Source organism: Temnothorax longispinosus, chromosome 8, assembly GCF_030848805.1.
Source record: "Temnothorax longispinosus isolate EJ_2023e chromosome 8, Tlon_JGU_v1, whole genome shotgun sequence".
NCBI classification, from domain to species: Eukaryota; Metazoa; Arthropoda; class Insecta; order Hymenoptera; family Formicidae; genus Temnothorax; species Temnothorax longispinosus.
In genome coordinates, this window is record NC_092365.1 from 7,235,948 (window position 1) to 7,251,894 (window position 15,947).

The following is a 15,947-nucleotide window of genomic DNA, read 5'->3' on the forward strand; positions in this document are numbered from 1 at the left end:
AGCGATGATCGACGCAAGAATTACTTTGCTCTTATACGTAAATTAAATGTAAATTGAATTTTTATTTAATTTCAATCAAATACTTGTTCCTATCATTAATTTTTAATAAATATACACTTTTGCAATTTTTATAAGTCAACATTGAAAGGTTCTATGATCATTCATTGCATATTTTACAAGTAACATAATTTTTTCCGCGATTCGCGCAAACGGCTCCACTGTGCGCCGCGGCCGCAGCATATCCCCTCTAACTGGCTAGTTCGGACACGAACCATTAGCACGGACGCAAACCATGTGCGGTTACCGAGCGAAACGACGTAGTTGATACGCACTTTCTCAGGCGGCGCGTCGGAAAATGTGACACAGAAAAATTGACGAAAAATGCCGGGATGGCCTCTCTCAGGTTTCTCTCTGATCCAGCATTGTAGACGGTGCTGTACCCTGTATCCGGAAATTGCGAATTAATCGAACTTCCGTCACCTCTAGAGTGCACTGGGAACAAGTTGATTTACAGTCATAGGCGTTTTAGAGGTTAGATCACGATCTGACACTATTTGTTTTTGAAGTTTTGTATGATAGCTGCTTCGTCGGCAATACGGATCGGGAAACGCAACGTCGTTAATTATTTCATGGAAATGGTATGTGCACGTGTATGCCTCGACGTCGAGACGTGTGCGAGCGAGGGTCGTGGTTGACCAGGCGCGCGCGTTCTACGCTGCAAGTTTCTCGCGGAATTCTCCGTTCCACCTAGTCTTCGCATCGCTATCTTCTGTATTATGAAGAAACGTCAAAGAAGGCCGGTCCTGACGCTCAATAAGCCGCAGGGCAACTATCACGGCGAACACGCGCAAAGTAAATATCAATGTTTGTTTTTAGTTGGCAAACTGAATATGTCGACAGTTTTTTTATTTCTTTCGATCACTGTACTTACAAATATACTTTATTAACATTAATGATCATTGAAATATGCATTGAGAATTAAGGGGATCCTATAGCCGGGTCTGTAATACCGACATTTGTTTTAACCTTAACTTGCGAAAACATTCGCTTTATATAAAAATTCTACAGTGTATTGTTACAAAAAGACTGTGGCGTGGCCAGCGGATTACATCTAAAAATACGATACCGTTGTCAGAATTAGGTTTAGACTCTAAACAAAAAAGTTATCTGTGAAAAAGTGATTATTGCAAACGTGCACTAAAAGTGCACGCGCCCCACTTTTAGTGCACGTTTGCAATAATCATTTTTCACAGATAACTTTTTTGTTTAGAGTCTAAACCTAATTCTGACAACGGTATCGTATTTTTAGATGTAATCCGCTGGCCACGCCACAGTCTTTTTGTAACAATACACTGTAGAATTTTTATATAAAGCGAATGTTTTCGCAAGTTAAGGTTAAAACAAATGTCGGTATTACAGACCGGTATAGGATCCCCTTAATGCGTAGTGTGTTATCACTTGTTTATTATATGTTTACTATGTCATATTATTTGTATTATGTATTGTTGCAGGTAGGTGTAAGCCAATAAATAATGTACAACCCATGCAGAATGAGGCCAATAATCCATTGGCTAACATGTTGTGCCAATACAACTCCGACAGCGACACGGAAGATCCTAAGAAAGATACACAGAAATTGGACGATCAAGTCAATGATTTCTTTAAGGTAAGTAGTTGATGACATGTTTTCTATATAAAAAAAAATTATACTTATGCATGTTTGTAGGAAATTCAACTGATTGCCCCTGAACAACCTGTCCCGAATGTTGCTAATGATTCAAGTTTAACGACTAAAGCAGTTTCACGATCTGCACAACATACAAGCCAACAAACATGTAAGGATTTTAAATAAATAATAGAATATAACAAATATAATTAATATTATTGTGCGACATTTAAATGTTTGTCATTTCAGTATGGCAAGAATGTTATGACGAATCTACTGGTTATCCTTATTATTGGCATATCGAAACTAATGAGGTAACATGGGATATGCCAAAGGAGTTACGTTTATTACAAAAACAATCAGAGGTTGGACCTGGAGCAAAACATCCTATCCAAGGACCACATTGGGTAGATTTTTCATCTATCGCATGTAATTATCATTTTATAAATCTTTTTACTTCTGGTATTTTAATAAGGGAGGATATTATCGATGAGCATTGGTTGTAGATCGGCAATCTCAAGCAAATATACCGGAAGGCATGATACCACAGGAAGTGGTAGCAAGAAATCGTAACAGATTCTTGCATAATGAAACTCTTAAGAAATGTAATCCGGAAAGCAAATCGGAAATTAAGAACGAGTCCCCGACGAAGGATGATGATTCGGATGATGGGTACAGTATAAAAAATATATTTCAAATAGAATTGTACTATCTTGATGTGACAGTTAAAAAATGTATTACAATTTTATAGACGGATAGAGATGATAACATCTTTTGGTAGCGATGGAAGTGATTCGGAAGAGGAAAATAATTCCTTAGACGAGAATAAGCTATCGACGTCTTTATCTGAACCTGTAAAGTCTGTGCCGTATTTAAAAAACAGCGAAATTGGACCTGCCTTCTGTCCAACGGGAATACAATCGCCTACTAAAAATTTGTTTTATTCATATAAATCTGATTCAACTGACATATCAAACTCTACAAGTTATCCTGAAGAACCTGAGGAGCGTAAAATAACTGAATCCGATAGTAAGAGTAGTATAGTTGAAGAGTTACTGACGGAAAACAAAAATATGAAAGATACTAATGCATGTAATACAGTTCCAAAATTGGATCTCAATGTGTCTTTAGTACCTGGTTATGGAGATGATTCGGATGGAGAAGAGGAAGCTAGACCTAAGCAAGAAATAAAGCCTTTGTTCCCAATTGCGCAGAATGAGGAATACTTAAACGTAACAAACTCGTTAAAAAATACTCATGATGTTTCTGTGAAAAATTCTAGCAATGTTCAAGGTCCCGATCAGTGTAGCGGCAGCAACGAAGATACGCAAGAAATGAAGAATGATCCCGAAAAAACAGAGGAGAAGGACTCGAAGACAGAGGAAGATAAATCTAAGACAAATATATTTCTGGAGGATATGCAAGTGTGCGGCAAAGCTTTTCAAAGAAAGAAGCGGATAGCATTTGATGGTATTAATTATATAGATTATTTTTTTATCTAATTTTATTCTATAATAATTATATGTAACAAATATTTGTATCCTTTTTCTTAAAATTTTTTATATCAAATTTTTCATTTGTCCTAAAAATTATATCTTTATATTATTAAACAAATAATTTCCTCCTTAATTGTGTAGTTACATCCACTAAAGTTAAACAAAGTAATAATACGTGTCACGAAAATACAATTCGAGATGATAACAGCAATGACCTTATGAGCACTGAAACTATTTCACGCAATGCCGAGGACGGCGAAGCAGGAGTGCAAAATCAATTGTGTGCAGAAAGTCAAAAGGAATGTGATGAAGTACATAAAGAAACCGAACAGTGCATTAGCATTAATACTGAAGAAAAGTTTAATTTGAAAGACGAATCGTGTGACTCAGAAATATCTGCCGAACATAAAACAGTATCGAACATTATTGAGGAAAAGGCTAACGAAGAGATGAACGATTTGTCTCAGATTATAACGGAGAAATTGAGGTTTCTTTCCGAAGGAAGAGAGAGTGTCTCTGCTGTTCAAACAATGCAAATTCAATTACAAGTTAGTATTTTATTTATATACAGGGTGTCCTTGTACTCAGTGCTGAAGCTGAACTGGCTTTAGCACATGAAAACAAGTCGAAAATTTCAATAAACATATATCTGAATCCAAATGGAATTTCGAAGTTATAGGATATTGAAGTTTCGTAAAATTTCGTAAAAAAACAAATTGAAATAAATGTTGTTTAACGTTTTTTGTTCTGTTTAAAGCTTTACAAAAGATGCTCAAAAATTCCTCTGTCGACTTTAACACACTTTCTAGCACAAATTAATAATTTGTTTCATACTTTTTGTTAAGTATATGTTTGGAGTTCCACGGATGACATCGGCAGTATTAAGTGTCAGTTGCTATGATTATTTTGAATCGTAGATGAATTTTTGAGCACCGTTTGTAAAACTTGAAACAGAATAAAAAACATTAAATAACATTTACTGCAATTTATAGTCCGGGAAGCAGGGGCACTAATTTCTGTCCAATTTCAGGATGGCTGGTTTAATCTTTTTTTTTTTACAGTATTTCCCTGTTTAAAATAATAGATACAATATGATCAGATTACATTATATTACATTCAATTTCAATGTAAATTAATAATGTTTTTATTCATTTACATTGAAATTGAATGTAATATAATGTAATTTGATCATATTGTATCTATTATTTTAAACAGGGTTGTGCTAAAATATAGCAAAATGGCCGTCAGCTGTCACACCACGTGCACAGGACCCGGCAATAAAGTCTAAAATATGTAAATAATAATGGTATATTTGACTTATATCAGCAAAGTTGAAACTTTTTGAAATATTAGTTTACTGCATAAAACGTAAGAAAAATGCAATCAGCTATTTTATCTCGTGTGCGGTATGCGTCAGCTACGCACGTAAACGTGTTAAAAAAATGTAATTAGTTGACTTACATCAGTAAAGTTGAAATTTATTTTAAATGATAGTTTAGTGCATAAAATGTAAGAAAAACGCAGTCAGCCAATTGTCAGAGTGTTCAAACGTCTAACTGACGCGTTTAAAGATGCAGCGCGGCGAGTCGCACGCACTACACCGCGCAATACTATTTACAAGAACACAATCAGTCAGTCTGCGGGGTGTTCAAACGTTTAGCTAACGCTAGGAAAGCTCCACCACGGCGAACGCGGGAGCATCACGATGTTCGTATATTCGTCCAGTTCCGTCCCAGCGCAAGGACAATTTTTGATTAATAATCTCCAGAAGTTATGTAGAATATGATTCTTCATAAAAAAGTATAAATCGCATCAATGAAAGTTCTGAAATACTTGGAATAGAATTTTAATAATTTTAGCGTACTTTTACAGTATGTTTCAGCAAACTTTTAACAAATTTTCTTATAAATAATATGTACTTATAAAATAACAAAAATATTAATTTTAAAGTATTAAAGTTTTATTTATTATTGATTCTAATGACAATTGAATTTCTTTGCAGTTTTATGATAATTATCCTCTTCTAAATAATAATAAAATAGTATATTGTACTAGTGGAAAAAGTGGTCGATTCTGAATGAGTGTGAAGTTGGTCGCACTCGCTTCGCTCGTGCGACCATCACACTCATTTGGGCTCGACCACTCTTCCCACGAGTTGGTCATACTATTTTTCCTAACAAGAGCGTGAAACAGGCCGCTTTTCGCGCTTGTTTTACAATTTCATTTCTCCACTAGTTGAGAAATGGCTCCATGTTTCAACGTTTACGTCATCATTGCGAAATGGATCGTTTTGCTCACTCAAAACAAGCGCGAAAAGCGGCCCATTTCACGCTCGCGTTAGGAAATAGTTATTTGTGTAACAAGTGCTGTAAGATGAAAATTCACGGGTGCGGAGTTGACGCACGAGCCGAAGGCGAGTGCGGTCACCGCACCCGGGAATTTTCATCTTTACGCACGGCTTGCACACCTTATTTTATGTTGCAAGTGCGTGGAAAGTGGTCTATCACGCACGCGTAGCGTGCGTAATGGGCCACTTTCCATGCACGTGTTACATAAAAATTATTTATGTATCTGTATAGTACATAGAAGTAAATAAAAAGGCAATGCTTTTGTACTCAATGTTATTGTAATTGTAAAAAGTAAACAAAATTAATAACAATAAAAATAAAATTATAACGATTTTATTTTCGTCGGTCGTTCGTCAGTTGTACCGTTACAGCGTATTCGGAAGGTCGTGGGAGATGGCTGCTCAAAATATTTTTTTTGTAGTAAAAAGCACGATAAGAAATGTTTTTAAAGAAGAAACTTTACAAAAATGTACGGATATTTTAAATTAATTTTATTTTTATTGTTATTAATTTTGTTTACTTTTTACAATTACAATAAAATTGAATACACCAAAAGCATTGCCTTTTTATTTACTTCTATGTACTATATTGATACATAAATAATTGTTTTACTATTATTTAGAAAAGGATAATTATCAAAACTGCAAAGAAATTCAATTGTTATTAAAATCAATAATAAATAAAACTTTAATACTTTGTTATTTTATAACTACATATTATTTATAAGAAAATTTATTAAAAGTTTGCTGAAACATACTGTAAAAGTACGCTAAAATTATTAAAATTCTATTCCAAGTATTTCAGAACTTTCATTGATGCGATTTATACTCTTTTATGAAAAATCGTATTCTACATAACTTCTGAAGACTATTAATCAAAAATTGTCCTTGCGCTGGGACGGAACTGGACGAATATACGAACATCGTGATGCTCCCGCGTTCGCCGTGGTGGAGCTTTCCTAGCGTTAGCTAAACGTTTGAACACCCCGCAGACTGACTGATTGTGTTCTTGTAAATAGTATTGCGCGGTGTAGTGCGTGCGACTCGCCGCGCTGCATCTTTAAACGCGTCAGTTAGACGTTTGAACACTCTGACAATTGGCTGACTGCGTTTTTCTTACATTTTATGCACTAAACTATCATTTAAAATAAATTTCAACTTTACTGATATAAGTCACCTAATTACATTTTTTTTAACACGTTTACATGTGTAGCTGACGCATACCGCACACGAGATAAAATGGTTGACTGCATTTTTCTTACGTTTTATGCAGTAAACTAATATTTCAAAAAGTTTCAGCTTTGCTGATATAAGTCAAGTATACCATTCTTTTTTACATATTTAAGACTTTATTGCCGGGTCCTGTACACGTGGTGTGACAACTGATGACCATTTTGCTATATTTTAACACACATACTGTAAAAAAAAAGATAAACTAGCCATCCTGAAATTGGACAGAAATTAGTGTCGCTGCCTCCCGGAACTTCAATATCTTGTAATTATATAAAGTTATAATTTGTTTTATATTACATTGTTTTTGAAGCGTTTGATAATAGATATGAATTTTATTAATATAAATTGATGTATTTACTATAGACATTATCTACTGCATGGACGGCAGGTAGCTTAGAGGACAGTTACTTTCAAAAATGGCTAACAAATACAAATCATGAATTGGAAAGATTAGAGCAAGATGCGGCACCAGCTGGCTGGCTATGTCAGTGGGATAGGTACAGTATTCCATATGCAATTTGTAACTTTTCGATATAAATAGGTTCTTATAATGGGAGGACATCTATATTCAATGGCTTTAGGTGTATCATTAATTTATGCAATGAGTATATACATATATATAATATATATATATATATATGTATGCGAACTCATATTCTGCCTTGCTAAAGAAGAATGCCGTATCTGCAAAAATTTACTTTTTGAGTTATCGATTCTGACATTTTTTATCTCGAGGAATTCATTGGACCAAGCAAAAAAATCGTATTTGAAACCGTTATTGAGAGATATATAAAGTCAAAACTACTACCAGAAAATTGCAGATACAGCAGTTTTATGATGAATACAAAGTATATACTGAGCAAAAACGCGGTATCTGCTTATATATTTTACAATTAAATATTGTAATAATTATAATTTTAACTTTACAAAATGATTTCTAGAGGTAGTTTACTTCAGAAAAAAGTTAAACAATTGATAAAATAGACATAAGTTGTGGCGGCTGCATTAAAGACTTTTGAACTGTCTTTCTCAGTTTGAGATTTTTACAAATACTGCATTCTTAGTAGGGCAGCATACATATACAATTGTCATGTATTGCTACGTGATTTCATCCATCATTAAAAAAGTTTATTTATTTTTAGCAAGAACTTATATAGGTGCAAGTTAGTTAATTAATAGATGTAGTACTAATTTTTTAAAGAAACATTGAGCAGCTAAATATTTATGACAATTTTTGTAGGACTAAATAAATTTAATACTAAATAAATTTCTAATATTTCTAAACCTAATATACATTCAAATATATATTTTTTATATATTTTTCTAGATATATAATTTATATTTTTCTACAAATTTACTCAAACCAAAATAAGTCATAAATATTGATTTAGTAATATTCATGATAAATAACCAATGTTGCAATATATACAGTGGTTATATACAATGGTCTTAATATGTGTAGATTTTTTTTTTTTTAAGTTAGACCAATGATGCAGCCGATACATTTTATCATTTTGTACGCAATAATTTTTTTTAGCTTAAGTGAAGGTGCAAAGCTTGTAAAGATCATGGTCCCGAAGTGTAATATATTTTTTTAGTGCTAAATCGAGCTATTTGTCTTGTGATATTGTCAATGTGATAATTAATACGTGTTGAGTGATATAATATTTTTAATGTAAATGCTACTAGCGATAATCGAGTAACGAGCACGTTACTTGGATTAAGGATACGTTTGTGCCATGAATAGTTATGAGAGAAGTGTGAAGTCGAAGTAACATTTATTAAAATGAAGATAAGAAGACATCACGCAAAAAAGTGAAAGAACTCTCATATTCTTTGATCGCAACAGGATTAATAGTTCGCGCTTACAATTAGTATAATGTATAAATAATACATAGAAAAAATGTATCGTTTTGGCGAATGATTATAGAAGTATTTAATAGAATATTTTATATTTTATATTTATATAAAATATAAAAATTAATTTTATGGCATTTATCAAAGCAAATAAATATTGTACAGTTTTATAAGATACATACATTTACCTTGTTGGATATACTCAATTTTTTAATAAAATGCGAAAGAAAAAAATTATATTATCTTTACGCACAAGCTGCAAGGTGTACAAGAAGTTGATCTAGTATTATAATTTTATCCGTTAATCTATTCAATAACGAACGACGATTAACAATGTAAGTATTATCCTATCTATTATATTTATCAATATCTGGTAATCTTTGGAACAAGCAAATAAACCAGATATTGTTAGGATTTAATTTTCATTATTATTTTCCCTGCACTTCAGTCATGATACTTTTCCTTCATACACTTTTCCTTCGCTTCGCTGTAATCGCGCATTAATGTTCCTCATGAGAGAACACACTCTGATAATTACATAATTACATCCCCCATCTTTCCTGTAATGAAAGACCTTCGTCGAGTAAAAACGAGATACGACATTGCAGGTAGGAGTGATTACTAGATTATGTTATATTAATTTTTGCTTTCGTTTAAGAAACCGGTGACGCGAGTACACCGCGACGAATGTTTTACCACGGAAACATTATTTAAGCGTGTATTGAATGTAACATAGAGAATTACAATAGAAAAAACGACACTGCCATTACTGATGTCTCATGTGTTCTATTTTGGCCGGGGGATTTTTCTAGGTCACATAAGCGGTATTACTATCACAATACATCCACTGGGACATTACAGTGGACTTATCCTGACACCGGTATTGCCGGTGGTACCGAGGAGATGGAATTGTGCACTACTCCGCCACCAGAGTCAGAAGAGTTATCAATCATAGGTATGTATCATTTACGTACACAGGTATTCTATACAATAATATGTTATCAATAGACAATACGTAAACTAAACTATTTGATCTATTTCATCACCATTGTTGTGTTAGGATCACCTGAGACAAAAAAAATGAAGGTGAAGCAAGCTGAGGAGATGGATGATAATAAGGCAGATGACGAAAACGTAGCAAACAGACATCCTACAACTTTGGAAGCACCACCTCCGCCACAGATATCTAATCCAAGTCCACCACCACCTCCGAGAATATTCGCGGAAGATCTGAAGAAGGATAAGAAGAAAAGAGAGAAGCCCGATGATAAATTTATGGACCCAAAGAGGAAGCGTTTGGGGAAAGGTAATGAATTATTAGTATTGTAATATAGGATTTTTAATTATATTACTTTATAATATCTATATTATTATGAGATTGCATTTGCATGTTATAGCAGAGCAATTAGTGTTTGTATTAAACTCCTCTGATATACAGGGGAAAAACGATCAATGTCCATCTGAAGCAATTTCGAGAAAAACGCAATTCGGAGTTTCAAGACATCAGATATTTTAGAAAGCTTTTGAAAAAATCTGTCAGGGAATATTGGAATGCATAGTGTTTATTTAGTGTTTACATTATATGTTGGACTTTGATGGTTCTTCCTCACAAGTGCGTGGATTATGATCGTTTTTCAACAGCACAGTACATTTTTCGGCCTTATTTCCAATGAATTGTAACTGTTCTTGATCAAAACAGATAAGAATTAAGAAAGTTCTTTGAAAATGCCACAAGATAGCATGAACAGTTTCGACAAAAAGTGGACTTTGATTGTTTTTCCCCTGTATCCTTCAATTATCATTATTTGTAATTATAAATGTTGGACATATTATTGTAGGCCAGTCATATTAGACATAAAACCTTCCAATTATCTTCCCAGGTTGCAACCATCATGAATCGCTTTAATTTGAGGTGCTATAAGTGGGATTTATTTTGCTTCGCAAAATTAATGCGCAATAAAAAGTTATTAACAATATTATTAACAAAAAACGCGATTTTTTTTATTTTTTCTCAAATATCTCGAAAACTAAGCAAGATAGGGTAACTAACTATACGTACCTTTTTTGTAGAGCGTAAAATTATTTACAATAATGATCTGAACAACATTTATCGTCAAGTGAGTCGTTTAGCTTGCACGCGCCGTCAAAGTTCGAGACTCGGATCCCGAAAACCCTCGATTTCATCGTTTTTTTTTATGTTGCGCCGGTGATTTTTTTCTGTTATTTAAAATGGAATTAAAAATACCCCAAAAATTACACATCATCTGAGAACTACAAAGAATACTTTTCATGGTGTAACCGATTTTTTAGACTCTTTTTCTTTAGTTTGTAGCTATGTAAGCAAAAAATTTTGATTTTTTGGAATAGTCTTAGTTTTTCGCTGCTTTCAGGCCTTAGAATTTATTTGAGACGAATTTTATCATATGCATTTTGTGGACAAAATTTGCAACAAAAAAGGACCCCTGTATTTTTTTCGTACGACAAACGCTGATTTTTTTATTGACGCGCAAAGTTATCCAATATTGCGCACAGGTCGGATAACGCATGTTTTGCACTAAAATAATTATTTCTTATTAAAATTTACGTGATTTTTCGCATTATTATTGAACCATATTGCAAAAAACGGCTTTGCAATATGGTTTAATAATAATGCGAAAAATCACGTAAATTTTAATAAAAAATAATTATTTTGGTGTAAAACAAACGTTATCCGACCTGTGCGCAATATTGGATAACTTTGCGCGCCAATAAAAAAATCAGCGTTTATTGTACGAAAAAAATACAAGGGTCCTTTTTTGTTGCAAATTTTATCCACAACAAGATGCATATGATAAAATTCGTCTCAAATAAATTCTAAGGCCTGAAAACAGCGAAAAACTAAGACTATCCCAAAAAAATCAAAATTTTTTGCTTACATAGCTACAAACTAAAGAAAAAGGGTCTAAAAAATCGGTTACACCATGAAAAGTATTCTTTGTAGTTCTCAGATGATGTGTGATTTTTTGGGGATTTTTAATTCCATTTTAAATGACGGAAAAAATCACCGCCCCAACATAAAAAAACGATGAAATTGAGGGTTTTCGGGATCCGAGTCTCGAACATTGACGACACGTGCAAGCTAAACGACTGACTTGACGATAAATGTTGTTCAGATCATTATTGTAGATAATTTTACGCTCTACAAAAAAGGTACGTATAGTTAGTTACCTTATCTTGCTTAATTTTCGAGATATTTGAGAAAAAATAAAAAAAATCGCGTTTTTTGTTGATAATATTGTTAATAACTTTTATTGCGCGTTAATTTTGCAAAGCAAAATAAATCCCACTTATAGCACCTCAAATCAAAGCAATTCATGGTGGTTGTAACCTGGAAAGATTAATTGAAAGGTTAACCCCCTAAATTAGTTTAATATGACTGGCCTATTGTAGATAAAATACAAAAAAATTTGTATTTTGTTTACAGACAGAATAATGACTCTGGATACGCAGATGGTGAATCCTGCCTTAGAATCTTTATCCTATGCGCATCCACAAGTGACTGTATCATCTCAAACTTCGATACCTCCGAATCCCGCAAATATGGAACCTTTGCCGCCTGGTGTGGACTTACCAGATACGTCTTACGAAGCTGCCACTCTGAAAGGGATAATATATAATGCGGCGTCACAGCCAAGCAATGCGATTTACGCGCCTTCGATTGCTGATCCAACGATACCTATCCTAAGCCATCAAGCGGGTCTGCTCCAGGAACCATTTGTTCATTATCCAACTTTTCATCAACATTTGCATAATGTAAGTACATTTCTGTGTTTGAATGTTAATAAATAGATATAGTATGTATTCCTAGTATGCTAAAGAGTGCATAAAGAGATACGATAGTATATATATCTAGCGCATGTCAAATATAAATACATGAAGAAATTACATTAATAAATATATATTAAATATATTTTCTTATCCAATAAAAATATAGCAAACATAATAATATAAGAAATAAAAATAATTATAGAATGTATATAATTTCAAAAAGTTTGTATCCATGAAAGCTTTATGCAGGTACATGTAATTTATGTATCTGTGTTGTTAGCAGACAATTGCAGTTGCAAACAAACACGGTGGACAGAGTGCAATTCAGTTCATGGTGGGATATGCACCGATTTATACGAATAATAAAATCATCGCCAAGCCACCGGTCAAGTCCTCGAAGGAATCTTTGGGATCTGCCCTCGATTCCTTTTACAACGATATTGCGCGTATTGAGAAGACGGAAACGGAACGGACAGGACAGCATCAGGATGTCGCTGCTACGGTAATGGAGCAAGTATCTATTCCGACCGAAGAAACAAAACCGGAAATAGAACTGGAAACTGTGTCCAGCGATACGACGACGAAGGAACGGAAGAAGAAGAAGGTGGCACTTTTACTCATCGTATTTATCTCTTTTGATATCATTTTCTTGTCATAAAAACAGTAAAATTTTATATAAAAAGTGAATTTTTCAACATTCCAATTCTTTATATGTTAGATTAAACTTATAAGGAAACACCACGGAAGTGTCCCCCTTCAATTTTGATGAGCTTTTAATTTGTTTTGTGATAAAAAAATTTCAAAATTCTGAAAAATGTTTAGTGGTAAAGGTATTTTAAAAAATTTTTTGTCATTGTTTTTAAAGTATTTTTCAAACCATTCAACTTTTATTTAAACAATTTTTTTTCTATCTTTATAGTTCCGGAGATATTTGCCCCGACAGAGAAAATCCGATTTTTTCCAAAGGGTTTTATTCTCTAAACATGCGATTGGGCACGTATAAAAAAATACGTATCCCTTATTTTTATCTAGGAAACAAGATATTAAAAGCTCATCAAAATCGAAGGGGTACAGTTCCGTGTATTTTCTTGTTAATAATTTTTGGACATGAAAGTTACATACTTTGACTTGCAATGAAATAAATATTTGCTTTTTATTTTATTTTTTATAATAAAAAAAGTTTTCAGAAATTTCTTCAAGTATATACATTTCATTAGTATTGAAACAGTCACGCTAAACATATATTAATGAAATATTTGACACTTGATGTAATTCTAGGCAAGGATCAGCAACAGCAAGAAACATAAGGAGATGTCAAGCATGGTGGCGAAGTGGCAAAGGGTACAAAAGAATCTAGAGGACACTGTATAAATAATAGAAAGCGATTGAAATAAAATAATTAATTGCTGTACTGATGTTGCATAGACTGTGTTATTAGTATTTTTAGATTTCATTGTACATATGCATTGTTAAATATCTTTTCTATTGTGAACCATTTTAAGTTTTTATTCATAATCCGATACGTATATATTTGTTGCAAGAGTATTACAGCAATATTATCCGTATTATTGAACGTAGTACTTATCTTTCGTGCGATATTATGATGAAGTTATTATATATCTTATAATTCATTGTGAATTTTGTGATAATTTTTATGCACAGTAGAATCAAATGATGTATTATGATTATTATTATTAGTTTTGCACATTTATATAGTCAAAAATGTGAGTACATCTTTATAATTTGATGTGTTCTTTCAATGTCAAGAGGTACTGTTTCATTGAATTAACACAAATTATTTTTACACATACGCTAAGCTCGATTACAGAATGTGAATAATGAAATCATACTTTATAGGCTTTATTGCAAATAAGAGAAGATGGAGTAGAAATAAAAAACATGATATTTGATATTACTGTCGTTTTATTTCAACTCTCGTTTAACAAGGTTGGATTGAATCTAAATGGAGTCATATCCTGGTGCTTCTCTGCGTATGAGCTGCTAAAGCATAGCATGGTGTAATTTTGTTAGTCTTTCAAGCCAGTCTTTCCGCAGCGACTATTAGCGTAAGATAAGGGGGATTATTATATCTTGTCCGATATAAGGCCTAATTTCTCCTCCCGGCTTGCTCTTCTCTTCTGGTCGAATTAATCTGACTTACCTTGTTATTTACATCATTTTTCCTCGATTATTTTTTAATTTAATTTTATTATTTCTTGACAAAGTATTTGTCATAAATTAACAATAATAATAATTTAAAGTTATTTTTTGATCAATTAAAGGAGAAAAACAGATAACTTTTATTTTATTATTTTTTTAAATAATTGGGTACGATTTTTTTCGTTTTGTTTACATTTTATTTTATATATTATGTTTATGTTTTATTGAACACTTTAAAGATTGATATTGAAAAGTTCTTAATAATTTCTTATGTGATAATTGCATGATATCAGAATTACTATAAAAAAGTATATTTTTAGGTTTTATTTCTTTTGTTTATTCTATTTACATTTTATTAGTTTGTAAAATAAAATTTTTTCGAACAAAGTTTCCAGGTAGCATATCTATGTCAAAATGACGTCAAAAACGTTTTAATGACATTGTATAAAACTGTTATGTAATATTGTGATCTTCAAGTCATTTTTATAAATATTTTTTTTGTAATATAATTGAAAATATAAGAATGTCAACAGTTTTTAAGTATAGAACATTACAAACAAATTTGTATTATAATTTACAAAATTAACTTTTTATTACCAGTTATATGTAAGTGCCGAGTCATCCGATAGATGGCATCCGATGGAATCCGTTTCTCGTATTTAAAATACAATACGACCAACCATGGTATAAGAACGACGATATAAAGGACGGAATCGCACAACTTATATCAAGTTGTATTATGTGGGAGTCCACTTCTATAATAAATATAAAATGTAGTACACTTTTGGATCGTATTGATGTAACGTTGTTAACTTTGACGTTATTTTGACATATGTTAGCTGGTTCTCTTTTTCTTTTTCTTTATTCCCTCAGGACATATTATTTTTTCTTAACCTTTAGAGGCCGAGAAAAGGACTTGAAGACTTTTTTTTTATTACCATTTTTCCCTTATTCAACACACAAATTTTGCCTGAAAACATCAAATAGCCTGTGTTTTTTGGGTGGTCGATATTTCGACCATCCTCGGCTTCTAAAGGTTAAAAAAAAACTATGTTTCTAAAAGATTAATTTTTATGTTTTATTAGCAGCTTTAAATTATTAGATAATTTTAAATAATTATTTTTACACAATTTTTGGGATATATTTAAATATTTAATATTTTGCGCGCGCGCACACATACGTACACACACACGCACAAACGCACGTACACACACATACGCACACGCATGTACGCACGCACGCATTCTACCCGGGAAAAAAGATGGTAAATGTTTACAATTAGGGCCCCACCTCCGATGACCTTGACCTTGACATATGTTGTCAAGGTCACCCTCCTGAGTAACCTTCAGAAGATTTTAGTCGGGGGTCGCTTCTTATTAAA

The 15,947-nt window shown here is 32.7% G+C and overlaps 1 protein-coding gene across 5 annotated transcripts; it reads left to right on the top strand.

Annotated features, from left to right (window-relative positions):
- The first annotated feature begins 389 nt into the window (after positions 1-389).
- LOC139817282 (uncharacterized) lies at positions 390-14,318 on the top strand. Of its 5 annotated transcripts, none has more exons than XM_071785238.1 (13): positions 407-852; positions 1,512-1,666; positions 1,727-1,835; positions 1,916-2,095; positions 2,173-2,338; positions 2,418-3,136; positions 3,304-3,710; positions 7,106-7,239; positions 9,412-9,554; positions 9,660-9,905; positions 12,063-12,391; positions 12,687-13,028; positions 13,685-14,318. In XM_071785238.1, the coding sequence occupies exons 1-13, from the start codon at positions 777-779 to the stop codon at positions 13,775-13,777; spliced, it is 3,099 nt and encodes a 1,032-aa protein (XP_071641339.1). In that variant the 5' UTR covers positions 407-776; the 3' UTR covers positions 13,778-14,318. The 5 variants fall into 5 exon arrangements, with proteins under 5 accessions (XP_071641344.1, XP_071641339.1, XP_071641340.1 ...); XM_071785239.1 differs by having other exon boundaries at positions 410-852; positions 12,690-13,028; XM_071785240.1 differs by having other exon boundaries at positions 412-852; positions 12,687-13,010.
- Positions 14,319-15,947: the final 1,629 nt, after the last annotated feature.